Below are 21817 nucleotides of genomic sequence, written 5' to 3'. Positions count from 1 at the left end.
TTTTTTCCAAGTCTTGATTTTTATTACCTAAAAAACTTTGCTTTCTGATTCTGTGCTTGTGCCTTCAACATTTTCATACTGATTTCCTGCTCCTCAATAAGGAAAGCCATCTTGATCCTGTCATGGACACACTTAGAGCCACCATGGGCCCTGCTGACCTGCTTCTTTGTCTTAGACAATCTCATAAGGACTTGGGTCTCTCGAACACCTAGCAGTCTGCCTGGGCATACGCCACAAGCGGACTTAGGTGCTTTCCCAGCCTTCTTGGTGTACAGGTAAACAATCCTGTTGCCAGGGATTTGAGACGGCCTAGTTTTGTTAGAGGCTGTATTGTAGGAAAGCCTACGACGGTATGTAAAATGCTGGACCATCCTGAGTGCCTCTAATCACTGTCCCCAGAAGAGGAAAAGCATAAAAACAATTTTTTACAATACAATAGCGTGTATTAAGAAAAAATAATTTAACACAATCTATTAGCATATTATAAAACAATCTTTTCCAGGCTAGTCAGGGGAACATAGTGAGATCTTGTCTCTAAATAAATAAGCAAATTATCAAAGCAACTAAAATTATATAATTTTATTCTATAATAAGGAACAATCTGAAGTTACATAATGTTTTTGATATTCATTACTTACCCTTTTTCATATGTGAATTCATCTTTCAGGGAATTAGCTGATGATTCACCAATAAAGACAGATGGAATGTCAATTTTCTTTAATGTATCAACTGTGTAAAAGAACAGTAAGCTGATTTATAACAAGGCAATACTTAAGGGCCTCTCTAACAGCAGCAAATGAAATTAGAAACAATTACACCCAAATTCTCATGCCTACCGCTTGATCTTTCAGACTGTAGATTACCCTTACCAGAAAGGTGTTCATAAATGCCACATGACATTATAAAGGTAAGGTTTCTTCATGTACATGTTCACTTAGTTCTCTCAACAGTCTTACAAGGTAGAGACATAATTTTTATCTTTAATATTTTCATTTGACTTAGTCTTTTATAGAGAAGAAAAACTAACTATTAAAGAACAAAGAATAGGACAAAATTTTAGCCTTCCTTTCCACACAAAACTTGATTCTTAAGTACTGAGGAAATGTATTTTATATTCCCACTTCCAGGACAGAAACAAGCCACCACTGTAAGACGTCTTTACTCAGAGAAGTCTAACAGGCAACACCATGTTTCTGGCTCTCAAGGGAATGGTGATAGTTAACTGGCATGAAGCAAGGAGCTAGAGAGTTCAAGTTCCTCCTAGAGGTCATAGCAGGGCTACCATCTAACTGGTGTCCCAAGAAACTTGAGCTGGCCTCCATATTTTAAAAAATAAATAAAATGCCACCAAAATAAAATTCAAAAAATTTGCCCAGTATTCAGGAATGGAAATAAAATAATCAGAAACCCAAATAAAAGCAATTTAGGGGGGAGGGATAGAGACAGCTTATTTAGGGCTGTGTTCCAACGTCTCTCAATGGCTACATAGTAGCTGTGGGTCTTTATATCTGTCCCACCTGCGGCAGAAAGAAGCTTCTTCGACGATGGGTGAAAAGACACTGACCGATAAGATAAGCATGCAATTACTAGTTTTTCCTTTTTCTTTCTTTCTTCTTTTTTTTGAGACCAGTATTATTTTGTTTTATCTTAGGTCCCTGGGCTATCTAGTCAAGCAGTGTCTAGTATGGGCTTCATCTCTGGGGTGAACCTTAAGTCCAATCAGTGCTTTGTGGCACCATTGCCCTGGAATATCTTGCAGGCAGGACATCCTATAAGAAGGTAGGAGGAGTGTAAGAGCCAGAGGGGATATGAAAGACAAACGCGGCCCTCTGAAGTGACATAAGTGAAACTTATACGAACTCTCAGAGATTGAAGCAGCATGCATAGGGCCTACATGGGTCTGTACCAGGTCTGTCTGTCTGTCTGTCTGTCTGTCTGTCTGTCTCTCTCTCTCTCTCTCTCTCACTTGTGTGTGCGTGTGCTAAAGTTGAGTGGGTAGGGAAGGAGTGAGGATCTAGGAGGATATGAGGGACCTTAGTTGGCCCTGAGACCTTAGCACAACTGACTCCATGATCAAAATACCCTTTAGTCTGTAAAACTCAGCATGTAGACCACACCACTTGCCAAAACTAAAACAAAGAGCTAATCCATCAAAGTCCATAGTTACAGCAAAGTCTCTAAATGGACTAACCTTGCTTTTTGACTTCTATAGTTCTGCCTCCGGCTAACTGTTCTTGTTAGCTGAAGTATATCCGCCCAGGGCATGGTTTTGTGCTTAATAACTCACCCAGAGAAAGGTTCAGGACTATACTGGCATCTTCAACAATAAATAATACTAAATAATAAAGATTTTCTATTGCTTAAAACCTATGTCTGAGCAGTCATCTCTGGTGAATGCCCCCAACAATTATAGCTTCCAATTTAGTGTTTTTTATGGGATTCATGAGTGTCTGATTGAGAGTCTCTGATTCTTGTGCCTTTTCTTGGGTTCTTTTTCTTCTGTTGGTTTGTCTTATCCAACTTTGATGTGATAGTTGTTGTTTTATTTTATCTTGTTATATTTTTTAAATGGATGAATGGATAGATGGATAAAATTTAGCCACTAAGAGTAAAGGTTAACAACTGAGTGCCTTATGCCTGCAGGGAGAGGGAAAATCAGTTTTCAGTGTGTATTTCTACCACTAAACTCCACAGATTTTGTGTCTGCTTTTATTTAGTTTTAGTTTGGTGGTATAGGGGATGAGGGAGGACATTTTGATTTCTTGTTTTGGGGGAAGCATGTTATTGTATTGGGTTTTTGTTTATATTTTGAGAAAAAACTTAAAGTTATGAGGATAGGGAAGGGACAAGGATGTTGAAGGAGTCGAGGGAGGGAAAATATGAACAAAATATATTTAAATTTAAAATTTTTGTAAATAATAAAATATAATAGTAAGTACTTTTACCCAATGAGTCATATCACCAACCCCTAAGTTTTATTCTCACAGAGCTTAGAATTAAGAGATTTTATTCTTCCATGAAAATACTATAATAAAGTAAAAAAACTTGACATGAGGCTATTGCTTATATTTAATAGAAATAATATCTACTGAACTATGATATCAAGAACAAAACAGAATAGTCCTCATTTTAATAAGACGCTTGAGTTTGAATTAGAATTCTGATCAAAAGACACCTTTAATTTTGCCAGTAATATATAAAGATCACCAGTGTGATCTGAGTTAGGATGTATCAACTAATATTTTTTAAAAATTAAAAGACAGTATTTTAAAGGGGGGAAGAATACAATCAACTCTTCAGTACATTTTGCACAACAAAGGAAATAAAAGCCTATAAAATGGCAGGAAATATTTGCAAGCTAAAGGTCTGACAATAATAAGCAAATCTAAAAACTTACTAGCAAAAAAGTCTAATTACCCTAATTCTGAAATGGGCAAGAGGCCCAAGTGGACATTTCTCAAAAGCCGTTCTAATGTGCTAGCCACAAGTATACACTATATATTTCAAAAACAAAAGAGATGCTTAAAATGTTTTTGCCACTGAGAACTAATAAATGATCAAGATGATACCTAAGTAATGTGTGCATGCTATATGTTGTAGGTAGTGATGTGTGCGTGTTATAGGTTGTAGGTAGTGATGTGTGCGTGTTATAGGTTGTAGGTAATGATGTGTGCATGTTATGGGTTGTAGGTAGTGATGTGTGCATGTTATGGGTTGTAGGTAGTGATGTGTGCATGTTATAGGTTGTAGGCAGTGATGTGTGTGCGTGTTATAGGTTGTAGGTAGTGATGTGTGCGTGTTATAGGTTGTAGGTAGTGATGTGTGCATGATATGGGTTGTGAGTGTGCATGATATAGGTTGTAGGTAGTGATGTGTGCATGTTATGGGTTGTAGGTAGTGATGTGTGCATGTTATGGGTTGTAGGTAGTGATGTGTGCATGTTATAGGTTGTAGGCAGTGATGTGTGCGTGTTATAGGTTGTAGGTAGTGATGTGTGCATGTTATAGGTTGTAGGTAGTGATGTGTGCATGTTATAGGTTGTAGGAAGTGATGTGCATGTTATGGGTTGTAGGTAGTGATGTGTGCGTGTTATAGGTTGTAGGTAGTGATGTGTGCATGTTATGGGTTGTAGGTAGTGATGTGTGCGTATTATAGGTTGTAGGTAGTGATGTGTGCATGTTATAGGTTGTAGGTAGTGATGTGTGCATGTTATGGGTTGTAGGTAGTGATGTGTGCATGTTATGGGTTGTAGGTAGTGATGTGTGCATGTTATAGGTTGTAGGCAGTGATGTGTCTGCGTGTTATAGGTTGTAGGTGTGATATTGATGTGTGTGCATGTTATAGGTTGTAGGAAGTGATGTGCATGTTATGGGTTGTAGGTAGTGATGTGTGCGTGTTATAGGTTGTAGGTAGTGATGTGTGCATGTTATGGGTTGTAGGTAGTGATGTGTGCGTATTATAGCTTGTAGGTAGTGATGTGTGCATGATATATGTTGCATCAGAGAACAGCATCATCTTGTTTGATACATAACCCCACTTTGCTTACAAGTCTGCTGCTGCCCAGGACATGGCTGTCAGGCTGCACTGAAATCCTAAGACTTATTAGAGGCTAATTTGTAGACTTCACAATCATCACAGCCCTGACTGTGAAATTATTCAATATAAATAATAAAGGAAAACATTAGATTTTAAATATAATTTTGCCGCATCATACTAGAGATAAGAAAAGACAATAGCATAAGACTGGTCTGTTAATAAATAAAATATCTGCTATTTATTGAGGAGGGGGCTGTTTAGAGTCCTAAATATATTCCAACATAACATCTCAGTCCATAACTTTATGTCACCTGTTGTTCCAAGAAAACCTTTGTTCTACCCTTGCATATGTAAATCACTGAAGGTCCAGTAGTAAGAGACATACTAACTAAAAGTGTATAACTAAAAGTAAATAAAAGATCTTAAAACTATGAGGGTGGTCAATAAACAACTGCAATTACAGAGATTTTATTAAAGTTTAGATACCATAAAGGGGGAATGAAAAAAATGGGGGTAGATTTTAACTGGGGAGGAAAGCAAAGGTAAGGAGAGTCAAATAACACTATGGAGGCTTCAAAATGCCATAATGGAACACATGCTTATTCAAAGATATATACACAGTATATGTGTACATACACACATCCACATAGAAATACGCACCCATGTAATTTTAAATGCAGTTATATCACACAGAGTGACAATGCTCTCCCCGAGCTGTAGTCTATCTAACAAAAACCCCAGTGCCAGATGTCAAAACCCCACCTCAAGGTGTTGTTCAGGGTGGTCTAAGAGACACTCCCCAAACAATACAGGCAATTTTCATTGCCCTCAGTTGCCTCCCTGAGCTTAAATATAGTATCAGAAGATACTATGCAAGGTGCCAAGGGGGAAGGGAAAAAGCAATCAACAATCCTCTTCAGCTATAAAGTCTAGGAGCCATAACAGCTGCTGTCCAGGAAGGCATCGTCACTGGCACAACAATGACAATGACTAACCAGGGGATAACAAACAGCTGTCTAATTGGACTGCAAAGTGCTTAATAGCATGGAATTCATGTGTGGCGCTGCAAACCTAGCCAACAACCCATGGCTGGTGAAGTCAAGAACTTGAGTGGAGAACCTATAATTGTCACTTCCATAATACACCACAACTTCTAATGGATTCTAAAGACTTATCCTTAAACCATAGGTGAGTGTAGCTTTCACCCCTCATCAAAGAAGCTTCTTTTGCAGTAGACGGAAGCTACTATAGACATCCATACTTGGCCAAAATACAGAGCATAAGTATCAGTGGAGTGCCCAACCTCAACTGATACATCTACAACACAACCTCTTAAGGTTCAAGGAAATCAAGTAAGGAGGAACAGAAAGATTCTAAAAGACACGACCAGGATGCCTGCCCAAGATAGTACCTTCTATACAAGACAGAAAAACTGTACCCATGAAATCTCAACAATATGGTTGCCCAAACATTTTCTCCAGGATAAGCCCCTGGTGATAGGTTATCCAATCCCAAGTGGTCAGCCCTAACTACGTGTACATACAAACAGCACTAAACAAACTCAGCCATGTGTAAAACAGTAGCAATTAAAGGAGAAAAAAATCATGAATCTGAGAGAGAGTAACATAAAAGATGTTAAAGAGATAAGAGAGAGAGGGACAGAAATGATATAAATACAGAAAATTTTAATTAAAAAAATTCATTGTAACCTTGAATTGTAGAAACTAAACTGAGTGAAGGATACAGCTTTAAAAAATAAAAATAAAAAAACCACCGAATCACGGCACTGAAGGCCAGGCCAGGCCAGTGCACATCTCCGAGAGTTCACTATGCTACATAGTACCGTATCTCAAAACAAGAACAAATAAAACCAGTGAAAAACGCTGGTCATCTCATTAAAGTTGGCTCATTTTTCCCCATTTGAAGTAATATTTGGAATAAGAAAAATATTCTCATTTTAAATAAAAAATCATGAGTGTATCCATGTGATATAAAAGGCCAACTGACGGGTTGGGGATTTAGCTCAGTGGTAGAGTGCTTGCCTCGAAAGCACAAGGCCCTGGGTTCAGTCCCCAGCTCTGGGGGCAAACTGATGGTAAGAAAGCATATGTCGGGCAGGGCATAGTGGCATATGCTTTAATTGCAATACTAAGGGGGGGGTGGAGGGGGGACAGAGGGCAGGCAGATTTCCTGTGAGTTCTAGGCCAACCTGGTCTACACAGTGAGTTCCAGGATAGCCGGGAACACATAGAGAGGTCTCAAACACAAAATTTTTTTTTTAAAGGGGGGAAAGGAGAAGTAGGAAAAGAAGGCTGAGGAGAGGAAAAAGGGAGGGATAGAGATAGGGAGGGATAGAGATAAGGAAGGAAGGAAAGAAGGAAGGAAGGAAGGAAGGAAGGAAGGAAGGAAGGAAGGAAGGAAGGAAGGAAGGAGGAAGGAAGGAAGGAGCGAGCAAGCACAAGAACATCTATTCATTCATCCATCCACCTACCCAGGGACCAGAGACATGGTTCAATGGATAAAATGTTTGCTCTGTTTATAAGGATCTGAGTTTGGGTGTCCAAAGCTTTTATAAAAAGCCCTGTAATTCCTGCAGTGGGAGATAGACAGGAGGGTCCCTAGGGCATACTCAGCAGCAATCTCCCTAACTAGTACATCCCAGGTTCAGTGGAACCGCATCCTCCAAAAAAGGTGAAGGAGCTGAAGAGATGACTCTGCAGTCAAGAGCTCTTATACATCTTAAACTCTAATGTATAGATCTAAATAAATTACAAAAATGAATTTATTATTATTATTTATAGCATTCCTTTTACTACATTTTTATTTATTGTATGTGTATGTGTGTCTCTGTTTGGCTGCCTGTCCTCTGCATGCATGTGGTAGACAGAGAACAACTTTCAGGAATGAACTCTTCTACAGTGTGGTTAAACTTAGATCATTTAGTCCTGACAGTAATGTTTTGCTCACTAAATCATCTTAAAGTCATTCCATGGCATTCTTAACAAGTAACTACATCACTATTTATGGCTTTTGCCTTCTTTTTTAAAGAAGGTATCTACAAATAAATATTTAACTGTTCAGAAAAAAGACACATCAATTCTACCTCGGTTGGGAATGAAAATTACCACAAGAAGGCTAACGAACGTCACTATACAGCAGAAAGTGAATGAAGAAATTCTGTTGGCTTTCATCTGGATGATCTGTCAATCAGGAGACAAGAGAAGTGATACCTGTACTTACTGTCGTTGGATCCCATGCTAATCAGGTCATCAGAGTCTACATTGTGAACTATGGCTGCTTTGTATCCTGCTCTCTGTGCATTTAAAACCTGCGGATGAGAAAACAGTCATACTGTGAGGAAGATGGTCACAGCAAGCCTGCACTGTTTGCCTAGAAGCTTATCATGCACATCTATAGGAATTAAGCACAAATATTCTTGAAAGATGTCTACAGGAGACAGTGAGGAGTTCTTTAGATGTGTTCTCATTTCATTCAGGGCTTTAAGAGATTTCAAAGCAAATAAAGGCCACGGATATGGCACAAGTATTAAGAGGACTCTAAGGAATAAGGAATCTATTTCCAAAACAGACCCTTGCTGTGATCAGGCTGAGTAATCACTAGGCCCAGGCTTTCAAATTCTTCATAATACTTACTAGTGAGTGGTGTAAACTCAGGTGAATTACTTTCTCTGTGAATACCTGTATATACATGTTTCACTTACACACGCGCACACACGCACACACACACACACACACACACACACACATGTACACACACAGAGAGAGAGTGTGTGTGTGAGTGAGTGGGGGAAGGGAAGGAGAGAGAGAGAGGAGTGTGTCTCTATCTGTGTAAGTACATCTGGAGAGCAAAGGTTGATGTTAGTTGTCTTCCTTGATCGTTGAAGCAAGGTCTCTGTTTAAATCCAGAGCTCACAGAGCCACTTTGCCCTGGGGATTTTCTGCCTCTCCCCAACCCCCAGTGAAGGGATTACAGGAAGGCAGCTACACTACCCAAGACTTAATTTGAATGGGTGCTTGAGCTCAGCCTTCGCAGTAGGAAGTCGGGGTCTAATGCTCTTAGTCATCTACTCTACGCAGCTCTACTTTCTTTTTCAATCCTCAGTTTCCTACATGTTCTCATCTAATTTTAATAATAACAATAATAATTTTAAATGCTTAAAACCGTAATTCACACATAGAAATGTGGCATATAAAAGCAATTTAGGATTGCAGCCCACAGCTCTAGTGGAAGCCCCTGCGCCAGCAGAGCCATAGCTAGAACTCCAAAAAGCCCTATCCACAGACAGCCAACATTCCTTCACCCAGCGCACCCCAAATGCTGCCTCCTTCTCCTCATCACCTCCCGCGGTCCACAATTCCAGATGACGTCTGCTGCTGTAGCAGAGGCCAAGCCAGCTACCAGAATCCAGGCCAACAATTCCAGCAGAAGTCCCTGCCCCTCCACTCTATACTGAACCCCAGGCAGGCTGCTTACTCACAGACGGCCCCCACATTCTCAGTGCCTGCCCAGCATTCTGCTCCTCCACTACTTATCCTGTCTCGCAACTCCTAGGGGTGACCCCAGCTGGTGAACACCACAACTCCAGTCCCAGCTCAGGATGCAATGCCCTGTTCAACCAGAGGCCACGTGGGTGGAGACCCTCTACTAAAGCACAGGCCAGTCCAGCCAGAGGGAGAGGAAACCAAAACCAAGGTGGGGGAAAAAAACAAAACAAACAAATCAGCCATCCAGCAAAGTCACAAACAAGCAATCAGCACCTAGCACCTAGACCTGCAATTGCCCTAAACCCAGATGTCTAGCACCAGCATGAGAACGTGATCCACAGGGGAAACAAAAAGACTTTAAAACCAACTCTATGAAGATCACAGGGGTCTGGAAAGAGGAAATTCATAAACCCCTTAAAGAAATCTAGTTAAAGATAAAAATGGGGGAAATTAATAAATCCCTTATATCCCCACCCCCAAAACACAAAGAAGTTGAAAGGAATAAATAAAACTGTTCAAAACATGAATATGGAAATAGAATAAGGCAAACACAAGCTGAGGAAAGTCTGGAAATGGAAAATCTATGTAAGCAAACAGGAACCTCAGGTGCAAGCATAGCCGACAGAATATAGGAGATAAATGAGAGACTCTCAGGCACTGAGGATATGATAGAAAAAAGAGACACATCAAGAAAATATTAAATTCCTGACACAAAACATCCAAGAAATCTGAAACACTATGAAAAGATCAAACCTAAGAATAATAGGAATCAAAGAGGAAAAGAATCTTAGCCCAAAGGCCCAGAAAATATTTTCAACTAAATCACTAAAATTATTCCTAACCTAAAGAAGGAGAATCTGTAATGATACAAAAGGCTTACAGAACACCAAATAGATAAGACCAAAAAAGAAAGACTCCTCGCCACATAAGAATCTAAAGTACAAACATACAGAAGAAAGAAGGAAAGAAAGAAAGAAAGAAAGAGAGAAAGAAAGAAAGAAAGAAAGAAAGAAAGAAAGAAAGAGAGAGAGAAAGAAAGAAAGAAGAAAGACTCCTCGCCACATAAGAATCTAAACTGTAAACATACAGAAGAGAGAAAGAATGTCAAAAGATGCAAGGGGCGGGGGTGGGGGGGGCAAGTAACAGATACCGAGCGATTAGAATTACACCTGACTTCCGAATGCACATTCTAAAAGCAGGAAGTCTGGAAAAATGTCTTGCAGACTCTAAGAGACCACAGATGCCAGCCCAGACTACTATGCCCAGAAAAACTTAACAACACCATAGATGGAGAAAACAAGATATCCTATGATAAAGCCAAATTTAAACAATATCTATCTACAAATCCACAGAAAGCACTAAGGAGAACTCTATCCTAAGGAGTTTAACTACAAACAAGAAAACACAGGAAATAAATAATCTAACACCAGCAAAACCAAAAGAAGAGACGCATATAGACAGTCAGACAGGCAGACAGACAGACCACACACACACACACACACACACACACACACACACACACACACACACACACACACTACCAACGACAACAACAAGCAAATAACAGGAATTAACAGACATTGGTCTTGATGTCTCTCAATATCAACGGACTCAATTCTTCAACGAAAAGACACAAGCTAACAAAATGGACGCAAAACAGAAACCATCCTTCTGCGGCATACAAAAACTCACCTCAGCTTCAAAGATAAACGTTACCTCAGAGTAAAGAGTTGGAAAAAGATTTTCCAAGCAAAGCAAATGAAGAAGCGAGCTGGGGCAGTCATTCTAATATCTAACAAAATAGACTTCAAACGAAATTAATCAAGGAAAAGAGGACACTTCATACTCAAAGGAAAAGTCCACCAAAATGATCTTTAAGTTCTTAACATCTATGCTTTGCAAGAACACCCATATTTATAAAGAAAACACTACTAAAGTTTAAGGCACACATTGATAGTGGACAACTTCACTGATAATAGCCCACTCCAGCCAATGGACAGGTCATCCAGACAAACACTAAACAGAGAAATACCAGAGCTATCAGACATTGAGCCAAATGGACCTAACAGATACCCACACTGAAACACAAACAAATATACTTTCTTTTCAGTACTTCTTAGAACATTCTCCAAATTTACTACATACTTGGTCACAAAGCAAGTCTCAACAGATACAAGGAAATTGAAATACCACCCTTATCCTATCAGACCACCATGGATCAAAACTGGAGTTCAACAAAAAGAGAAACAACAGAAAGTTTACAAACTCATCAAAACTGAACAACTATCTACTGAATGACCACTGGGTCAAGGTAGAAATAAAGAAAAAAGTTAACGACTTGCTAGAATTCAAAGAAAATGAATGCACAACATGCCCAAACTTATGGCACAATGAAAGCATGGCTAAGAGGAAAGCCATAGCACAAAGTGCCTACATAAGGAAACCGGAGGGATCGCATACTAGCAACTCATCAGCAATCCTGAAGGCTCTAGAAAATGAAGCAAGCACACACAAGAGGGATCGATGGCAGGAAAAAAAGGGAAAGAGGGGTGAAATTAGTAAAATAAAAACAAAGAGAATAAAAAAAAATTAATGAAACAAAGAGTTGGATATTAGAGAAAATTAACAAGACAGACAAACCCTTTTCTAAACCAACTAAAATACAAAGAAAGAATATCAAAAATTAGGGAAATCAGAAGTGAAAGGGGAACATGACAACAGATGCCAAGGAAATCCAAAGAGCCATCAAGTCATATTTGAAAAAGTTCTACTCCACAAAATTGGAAAAATAAAAACGACCATTTTCTCGATAAATACCATATACCAAGTTAAACCAAGGTGAGATAAACTATTTAAATAGATCTATAACCCCTAAGAAAATAGAACCACTGGTTAAAGTTCTCCTAAGAACAACAGGAAGCCAAGCACCAGGCACTTTTAGCTCAGAATTCTACCAGACTTTCAAAGAAAAGCTAATGCCCATACTCCTGAAATTATTCCACAAAATAGAAACACAAGGACACTGCCAAATTAATTTTATACGGCCACAGTTACCCTGATACCTAAACTATACAAAAATTCGACAAGAGATTACAGACTAATTTCCCTTACGAACACTGATGCAAAATTACTCAACAAAATACTTTTCAAATCAAATCCAAGTACACATCGAAAAGATCACCCACCATGAACAAATAGGCTTTATCTCAGAGATGCAGGAATAGAACAACATATAAAAATCAGTCAATGTAATACACTACATAAAGAAACAAAGGAATAACCCACATGAGGAGTGAAGGGAGAGGTCAGATATAATAATAATAATAATAATAATAATAATAATAATAAATGTATATATGTATGTATTTATTTATATGTGTATCAAACAGATCAACTGGCTCAACAGTGTTACATAAAATTCCTTTTATAAAAATTAGAAATATTAGGGAAATGACACCCTTCACAATAGCCACAAATAATATAAAATACCTTGGGGTGACTCTAACAAAGCAAGTAAAAGATCTGTATGACAAGAACTTCAAGTCTCTGAAGAGAAAAATCAAAGAAGATCTCAGAAGATGGAAATATATCCCATGCTCATGGATTGGCAGGATTAATACAGTAAAAAAAAAAAAAAAATGGCCATTTGGCAAAAGAAATCTCCAGATTCAATGCAATCCCCATCAAAATTCCAACTCAATTCTTCATAGAATTAGAAAGAACGATTTGGAAATTCATTTGGAAAAGCAAAAAACCTAGGATAGCAAAAAAAAAAAAAAAAAAAAATAGTCTCAACAATAAAATAACTTCTGAGGGAATCACCATCCTTGACCTAAGACTATATTACAGAGCAATCATAATAAAAACTGTATGGTATTGGTACAGGGACAGGCAGGTAGATGAATGGAATAGAATTGAAGACCCAGAAATGAACCTACACTATGGCCACTTGATCTTTGACAAAGGAGCCAAAACCATCCAATGGAAAAAAAGACAGCATTTTCAACAAATGGTGCTGATTCAACTGGTGGCCAACATGCAGAAGAATGCAAATCGATCCATTCTTGTGTCCTGATACAAAGCTCAAGTTGAAGAGGATCGGATCAAAGACCTCCACAAAAAAATCCAGATATACTAAAACTAATAGAAGAGAAAGTAAGCAAGAGCCTTGAACACATGGGCACTGGGGAAATTTTTCCGAACAGAACACCAATGGCTTCTGCTCTAAGATCAAGAATCAACAAATGGGACCTCATAAAATTGCAAAGCTTCTGTAAGGCAAAGGACACTCTCAGTAGGACAAAATGGCAACCAACAGATTGGGAAAAGGTCTTTACCAAGCATACATCAGATAGAGGGCTAATATCAAATATATACAAAGAACTCAAGAAGTTAGACTTCAGAGAATCAAATAACCCTATTAAAAATGGGGTGCAGAGCTAAACAAAGAATTCTCAACTGAGGAATGCTGAATGGCTGAGAAGCACCTAAAGAAATGTTCAACATCCTTAGTCATCGAGGAAATGCAAATCAAAACAACCCAGAGATTCCACCTCACACCAGTCAGAATGGCTCAGATCAAAAACTCTGGTGACAGCAGATGCTGGCAAGGATGTGGAGAAAGAGGAACACTCCCCATTGTTGGTGGGATTGCAAGCTGGTACAACCACTCTAGAAATCAGTCTGGCAGTTCCTCAGAAAACTGGACATAGTTCTACCTGAGGACCCAGCTATCCCACTCCTGGGAATACACACAAAAGATGCTCCAACATATAACAAGGACACGTGCTCCACTATGTTCATAGCAGCCTTATTTATAATAGCCAGAAGCTGGAAAGAACTCAGATGTCATTCATCCTGAATGAGGTAACCCAGTTACAAAAGAACACACATGGTATGAACTCACTGATAAGTGGGTATTAGCGCAAAAGCTTTGAATACCTAAGAAAAAAGTCAGATCATTTGAAGCTCAAGAAGAAGGAAGACCAAAGTGTGAATGCTTCATTTCTTCTTAGAAAGGAGAACAAAATACTCACGGGAGGAAATACAGGGACAAAATGTAGAGCAGGGAGTGAAGAAAAGGTCATTCAGAGACTGCCCCACCGGGGGATCCGTCCTATATGTAGCCACCAAACCCAGTCACTACCGCTGATAACAAGAAGTACTTGCTGACAAGAATCAGATATGGGTGTCTCCTGAGAGGCTCTGCCAGAGCCCTACTGATACAGATGAGAATACTTGCAGCTAACCATTGGACTAAACAAGGGGACTCCAATGGAGGAGTTAGAGAAAATACTGAAGGGGCTGAAGGGGGGTTGCAATACTATAGGAAGAACAACAATATCAACCAACCAGACCCCACCAGAGGTACCAGGTACTAAACCACCAACCAATGAGTACACATGGAGGGACCCATGACTCCAGCCACATATATGGCAGAGGATGGCATTGTCCAACATCAATCAGAGGAAAAGTCCTTGGTCCTGTGAAGGCCTGTTTCCCCAATGTAAGGTAATGCCAGGGCATTGAGGTGGCAGTGAATGGGTGGGAGTGGGAGCATCCTCACAGAATCAGGGGAGGGGGGAGAAAGTATGGGAGGGGGGAAAGGGGGATAACATTTGAAATATAAATTCATAAAATATCCAACAAAAATAAAATTTAAAAATAAAAATTAGAAATAACCTGCAGGCAAAATTTATTTCCTCTCTCAATAAAAAGAGTTGCTTTATTGTTTTTTAAATATTCTAAAATAGTAACTGATGAACATAGGAAGTAGCTAGTTGTGTGGCAAGTTTCCAACATGAAGGATTTGAAAAGTGTCCAACCATGCTACTAAGTAAATAAAGCATGATAAATATAATATATATCTTTACACATATTTTTCAAAATTCTTATTGTTTTAAAACAAATTATATTTTAAAACTATAAATATTGTTATATATTAAATATTTAATGTTAAGAAACTCATGAAATATATCACTTTATAATTGATGCTTTTTATAAGCAGACCCCTTAATTCTTCAAAAAGAATTCCTAGATCTGATCACTAGTTTTATTTCAGTTAGCAGTACTACAAATAGTGAAACTTGCTGAAAAGTAAGAGGTAAAACCTACACTAAGTTCCAAAGAGTCAAGGCAAGCTTAGGGTTGAGTTCTCAGGAATAAAAACAATGTCTAACTATTCAGCCTCTAAATCTGACAAACAAGCTAAAGAGAAAAAGGCTATGTATGCATGGCAAATCAGCTTTGCACAGCAAATTCTCTTTACATTACCTGTGATTTCTCTAAAGCTACCACCAATGGAAAAGCTAAATGAATTCAAATAATTTTAATGATCTTATTTTTTAAAAATTAAGTCTGTGAGATATGAGTGTCTTAAGACAGGAATATTTTATCCGAATCCATGCCTCCATTGTCTACAAAACAGCCTGACACAGGGAAGAACATCACAAATCAAATGTCACTGAAGATTATTGGTTTATATCAGAAGGTTACATAAGTGGCAAAATTGGGCAAGAAAGATTTTCTGAAGAACTTGTTAAAAGAAATAGTTCACTGACCTAGGACCCTTAAGATGAAGAACTTTAACTAACATTAGGAATAATGACAAGAAATCTATAGATTAACAAACCTAGCATATTCTGTACTTATGTAAAGAAAAGGTCAATAATTAAGAACATACATTTATTATTTTAGCTTTAAGGTGATGATATAAAGAGTCAATTTTTTTTTAAGCTAACTTTACTTCTCTGGGAGCAAAGATGTAGCATGTTAGGACTGACAAAGCCACCATGGAAACCACAATAAAGGACAAATAGGGCTGTGTGTCATGCACAATAGAGACCAAAGATGGATCAGAAGCACTGCTGTCCTTACTGACGCCTCAGTCTTCCTAAACAGACAAAGAGGCTAGGTGCGATCTTGCTTCTGACACTATCTCCATCAGGCTCTATCTTCTGAATGCCTTAAACGTCCACACTGACTGACGTGCGCTCTGCCTCATGCCTTTTTCTATACATCATCTCCTCCCACACCAGCCATTCCCTGCTTCAAGTACTTTCATCACTCTATTTACCCGGGTATTAATATTCTATTAACTTAAAACCAAGCCACATGTTAAACTCCCACATACATGTCCATCCCAATTGCAAAACAGCTTCTCAAAGGTTCTTTCCATCTCCAGAAGCTCTCTACCTATGTTTTCTGGTGAGAAGAGCCCAAGTATCATCTGTTTTATAAGACGCTTTCTCACTCCAAAATGATTTGTGAACTCTAATAATTATTGTTCTTGTTCCTGGCAGTTATAGGGGTGTGTATGGGAGCGTGAGTGCAGTGTGCCACAGTGTACTTGTCACGGTCAGAGGCCAACTTTCAGGAGTCGTTCTCTTCCACCTTTCCGTAGATTAGGGGACTGAACTCAGGTTGCCAGGCTTACACAGCCTGAGCCTGCTGAGCCATCGCTGTAGAGAGAGCACCTTATAAGCATCATCTGTCAATAAATAAACCAATGGCCAATGAGCTGAGGCAGGACATAGAAGTGGGACACTGACAGGAACTGAGAGGATTCTGGGAAACAGTGACAGAATCAAAGCAACACAGGGAGAGATTAGAGCAAGAATAGATCGAGATGCTGAGGGAGGTACTGAGGAAGATGCTGAGGAAATGCAAAGAAAGAAGTGGGCAGGACTGGAGGAGAGGTAACTACCAAGTGGTAGACATAGAATAGTTTGAATGGGTTAAATAAGTTACAAGCTAGTCAGGGAATGAGACGATGCTTAGGCATTTAATAATAAATAATTGTCTCAGGGTCATCATTCTGGGAGCCCGGGCTGGAAAGGAAAACTTGTAATTTACTTTTTCAGCACATCTCTCCAAACCCTCACTCTCGGGTTTTAACACATCAACATGAATGACTTGATTAACAACAGCATGCAGGTATGTGTGTAAATAAAGCAGCCACTAAGTTTTTAAGACCTTATCAAGCAAGTAAAGATAAATATTTACTTCACATATCTAGCATGCAACTATTTTCAGAAATAAAATGTAAAATTATATTACCATCAAAAGCTGTTTCTGCTAAAAAAATAAAAGCTTCTAAAAATAAAAAAAAATGTAAAACCAATAAAATGGGATAGAATTCTGTGTGCTTAAGTGTAAACTCTGAGATAGATAAATGTTTTTAAGTTTAACAATTTGCCCCCCAAAAATGTTTTTATTGATTTTTAAAATGAAGAAGTGAAGAGAAATCAAGCAACACATTAACATATGTACCAAAATGCTTTTGAAAACAAACAAGGAAAATATATTCACATTTAGAAACTATAAATCTCAAGTGTCAGTCAAATTAAATTACATTTTCAACTAAGCAGCAGCTGGTATTTTTAAGAACACATGAAACAGAAATAAAACCTAAATCATTTAGTAATTATGTGCATGGTTTTGCATTCATAAAATGCAGCCTCAAACACATGGTGTGGGATGGAAGCAAAGAATGAAAGATTCATGAATAAAATCACAGTGAATAAAACCCTCAATCCAAAACAGCCGTCACAAGTAACAAACGCATGCAAACTTAATGAACGACATCACTACTCTACCTTTTAAAGGACTGGCCAGAGCTAGTGGCTTAAGCTGCAGGGAATATACTGAATATTTTACATTGTGTTGTGCAGACCAGGTGGCATCTAACAGAGAGTTTCAAGGAGATAAGGAAGGACCTGTTATTATCAATCAGCAGTGTGATTCTGACACTATCAACACTCTAATGATAATGGCATCCATGAGACAAGTTGCAAAGGAAATCCTGGAAACAAAACAATAGTTCATCTTCTTCAGTTTGAATAAATTGGTAATAACAACACTAGAATATAATATAATATACCTTATAAGAAGAAAGAAGTAATTGTGTTCTAAAGATGACCATGAATGAAGGACTCATGAGATTTAGAACTTGAGAAGCTATTAATTAATTTGACATAGATAACTAAGTTCAAGAACAAAAATGGTAAGAACAAAGGAACCTCTCATTGCTAGACATTTGTACTATTATCTCCTATGCTCACCAAGGCCCTACTATTTAGAAGTGAGGCAAGATAGGCAAAGCTGGTATGGAACAGCATTGTATTCGATTAGAGAGAAGCTTAGGCTGTGGTTTGGATCTCATATTAAAATCTCAGTCCTTAGTTTCGCACTATTAGAAGGTGTTGGAAACTTTAGAAGGAAGACCTTAATGGGACGTTTTAGCTGAGTGGGGGCTTGCCTTTGGGAGACTGTAGAATGCTAGCCTATTCCTTGGGCTCCTTTTGCTCCCATCCCGTTTAGTAAGCACATTGTTCTGCCACTTGCTCCCCACCCAGAAGCAACAGAGCCAAGGAATCACAGATAGAATTCTTGGAGACTATGACTAAAAAGTGTATTTTCTCTCCACAGACTGCTTATCTCAGACCGGCACCTTACAGTGACAGTAAAGAAAAGCTGAACAGCACAGTGGCCTCGCTAACAGATCAGGCCGAGGCCAGCATCACTACGGGTAAGCACTTAGCATCTTACCAGGACTGGAAAGGGAGACTGAAACTGACCTGGGTACGTTAGGACCCTATAGGGAAAAACAAAACTTTATTAAAGAAACAACATGTGTCTAGAAGAAATGTGTTAAAATACTGCAGTAAAGTAGAAACTTAAAGAAAATGTCACAGCATGAAATACCTATGCAGCACATTTTATGGAACTTGAATTAAATGTCTACAATAGAGAAAGTTTGGTTTAATCATAGAAAGATACAGAAGAGATTTTTTTTTCTTGCAGAAAAGAGAGCAACAACAAGCCTGTAACAGCATACTAAAAGATATAACCAAAACTAAATTATAAACAGGAAGAGCTACTTGACTTGAAGAGAAGGGTGCCCCTGGAAGGAAGGAAACTTGAGCAGCAGAATCTCATAACCAGATAACTTGGCCTTGCGTGCTGCTCTTATTATTACAAGATGTAGCTATTTAGTAAGTCACTTCCATAAAATGAACGCCCATCAAGAATGTTGTCCTGAAGATTTAACAAGTTAACATATGCAAAGCTCTAAAAACAGTACCTAGACAGCTCCTGGCACATAGGAAATATGTTTTCATTGTGATTAATGCATGGCAATTCGCTTTCATTTCTGCAGACAATCAGAGAGAAAGGAGAAAAGGGGAAGGAGGAGCAGATTATGGAGACGGTTCAGAACGGCCAACCTGGAGTTTCCTCTTGTGCTGAATTCCAAGCTGACACTTGAAAAAGGATAGACAGGGTAGAAATGTTGTTTTAGAGCAATCTGGTGTGGCTGGATTTAACAAGATAGGATGGTAGTAAGAATTCAAAATTAACTTTATTTTTAACCTCATACCTGGAAGATGTCTTTGACCAAAAGTCACAAAACTGATAAACTAAGCCTGACTTGATAGAGGACTACAACTGTCTTTGAATATGTTAAATTTGAGAGGTATGGAGATTTACTATGTAAAAAGATCTCACCAATCCAACTAGAGGCAAACACTTAAAGACTTCCAGCAAATAAATTCATTTATTAACTCAGTACTTTGAATAAACCTGGCTATATTTTTTCAAAAAAAAAACTTCAAAGAAAACATAGTCCACATTTTTTATCTTTCCTATCATTTTTAATATCCTCTAATGTCTATCCAATAGTTAAGTATAATTTGTGGTTACTCCACCAAGAGATAAGTAAGCAAACATATATGCACATCTACCTGCAAAAATCATAGAAGCATGATAGGTAGGAAAAATATTTTAAAAGAAAAATTACTGTATTAAACTAAACAAACTTGTAAATTTTTTATCTGAATGCAAGCCAACCCTTCAAATTTAAAAGCTGTTCTCTGACTGTGATAGTTTGTATAGGCTTGGCCCAGGGAGTGGCACCATTACGAGGTGTAGCCTTGTTGGAGTAGGTGTGTCACTGTGGGTGAGGGCTTTAATACCCTCATCCTAGCTGCCCAGAAGCCAGTCTTCTCCTGGCTGCCTTTGGAACAAGATGTAGAACTCTCAGCTCCTCCAGGCCCACATCTGCCTGGATGCTGCCATGCCTCTGTCTTGATGATAATGGACTGAAGCTCTGAACTGTAAGCCGGCCCCAATGAAATGTCATCCTTATAAATTGCCTTGGTCATTGTTTTTGTTCATAGTAAAACACAAACTAAGACACATAAAAAATAATTTCTTATATTAACAAGTGATGGGGGGGTGAAAAAGATTAAAAACAGGAGACTCCCTCAAACAGGCAGATGGGGTTAACAACTAGCAATGTAAGGAGCAGGACCAGGAACAACAATGCCGTCACTACCTAAAGACTATACATGGACTGACCCTGGACTCTGACCCTCATAGGTAGCAATGAATATCCTAGTAAGAGCACCAGTGGAAGGGGGCAGTCTGGTCCTGTAAGACTGAACCCCAGTGAACTAGACTGTCGGGGAGGGAGGTAATGGGGAGGGTGGGAGGGGACACCCATAAGGAAGGGAGGGGAGGGGGGATGTTTGCCCGAAACTGGGAAAGGAAATAACACTAAATGTAAATAAGAAATAATGTTAATAATAAAAAAAAAAAAGAAAGAAAAGGAGCAGGGACAGGTAGGTTGAGCAAAGACCTACGCTGTCACCCGCAGTGTGGGGATTTCCTCTTAGTGTCTCTGACTCAAGTCAAATCAGGATTGGTAGCATCCATGCAACAAAAAAAAAAAAAAAAAAAAAATTATAGGACCAACCAGTATAAAGAAAATTTGGAATTAAGAAAAAGAGAGGAAATCAGAAAGGAGTACGACCAAAAAAAGGACTGCAGGGGCTCTTCAGGAATAGCTGCAGTTCTACTGGGAGTTCTAGTGGTTTGTTTTAACAGTGTGGCTTTTGGTTTTAGGGGATGTTGTTGTTGTTGTTGTTGTTAATATAATTAATTATCAATAATAATTTTAGTGGCTTTGAAGTCTCTATCTTCAAAAGATGGCTAAGGATTCTAAATGAGATCACAGTGGTTCCTGAAAACAATACAATTGATAAATAAGATTTTAGACCACAGGAATGCAGGAAGGTAAAAGACCTTTATTGTAAACAAAGCTAAAAGTTTGAAACTCTCAGGAAATATCCAGGGAATGGAAAGAAGGCCTATCCAAGGTCACATACATCTAAGCCTTAAGTCTAGATCACTATTATTTTAACATAAGGCAACATTACTTTTATATGCCCTGCCTTTCTGTTGGATCACAGTCTAGCAAAGTAATATAGAGCATAGTAGTTCTAGAGTCATGAACACAAAGATGTGAATTCGTAGAGGGAGTGTTGGCTTAAATTTGAATTTTTAAACTAGGGTACTTAGAATGCTGTACAGCAGAATGCTATGCAAAGAAACCACTTCAGAAATTTGCTGCCATTCCCTTAGATTTTTAGCTGAACATAAAATATGCATGCTTAAAACAAAACTCCATGAGCCCATATAAATAATCTATCCCCAGATCTAACAAGAAAAAAAAGTACAAATTGATCAATTTCCAGAGCTCAAGGAAGTCAGGAAAAGTTTAAGTTCTGATCAGAAAGAAAAACCTTCTTTGAATATAACATTCAAAGGACCCACTAGGAAGAATATACCTTTATCATCAGAAAACAGTAATTAAAGATAATTAAGAATAAAGGTTAGCACTGATTAATAAATTTAAGTTCTATCTATTCAAGTTTATACTTATATTACTTTTTATGTGATGACTGACAGAATTCATATCTCAACCAATCTTAATA

The 21817-nt window shown here is 38.4% G+C and overlaps 2 protein-coding genes across 2 annotated transcripts in view; both read right to left on the bottom strand.

The window, feature by feature from the left end:
* Rnf13 (ring finger protein 13) overlaps positions 1-21817 on the bottom strand; it is a 105287-nt gene that overhangs the window by 34231 nt on the left and 49239 nt on the right. Inside the window, exons 5-6 of the mRNA XM_032898353.1 lie at positions 7777-7864; positions 639-729 (exon numbers count right to left, since the gene is read on the bottom strand). Coding sequence (XP_032754244.1) covers positions 639-729; positions 7777-7864 — 179 coding nt within the window. The remainder of the gene's footprint in view (positions 1-638; positions 730-7776; positions 7865-21817) is intronic.
* On the bottom strand, positions 24-630 carry LOC116895176 (60S ribosomal protein L34-like). The gene has a single exon (XM_032896531.1). The coding sequence runs from the start codon at positions 369-371 to the stop codon at positions 24-26; it is 348 nt and encodes a 115-aa protein (XP_032752422.1). The 5' UTR covers positions 372-630.

Source organism: Rattus rattus, chromosome 3 (genome assembly GCF_011064425.1).
Source record: "Rattus rattus isolate New Zealand chromosome 3, Rrattus_CSIRO_v1, whole genome shotgun sequence".
In the NCBI taxonomy this organism is placed as follows: Eukaryota; Metazoa; Chordata; class Mammalia; order Rodentia; family Muridae; genus Rattus; species Rattus rattus.
The sequence above is the reverse complement of the archived record's forward strand: the minus strand, read 5'-3'. Positions and strand labels throughout refer to the sequence as shown.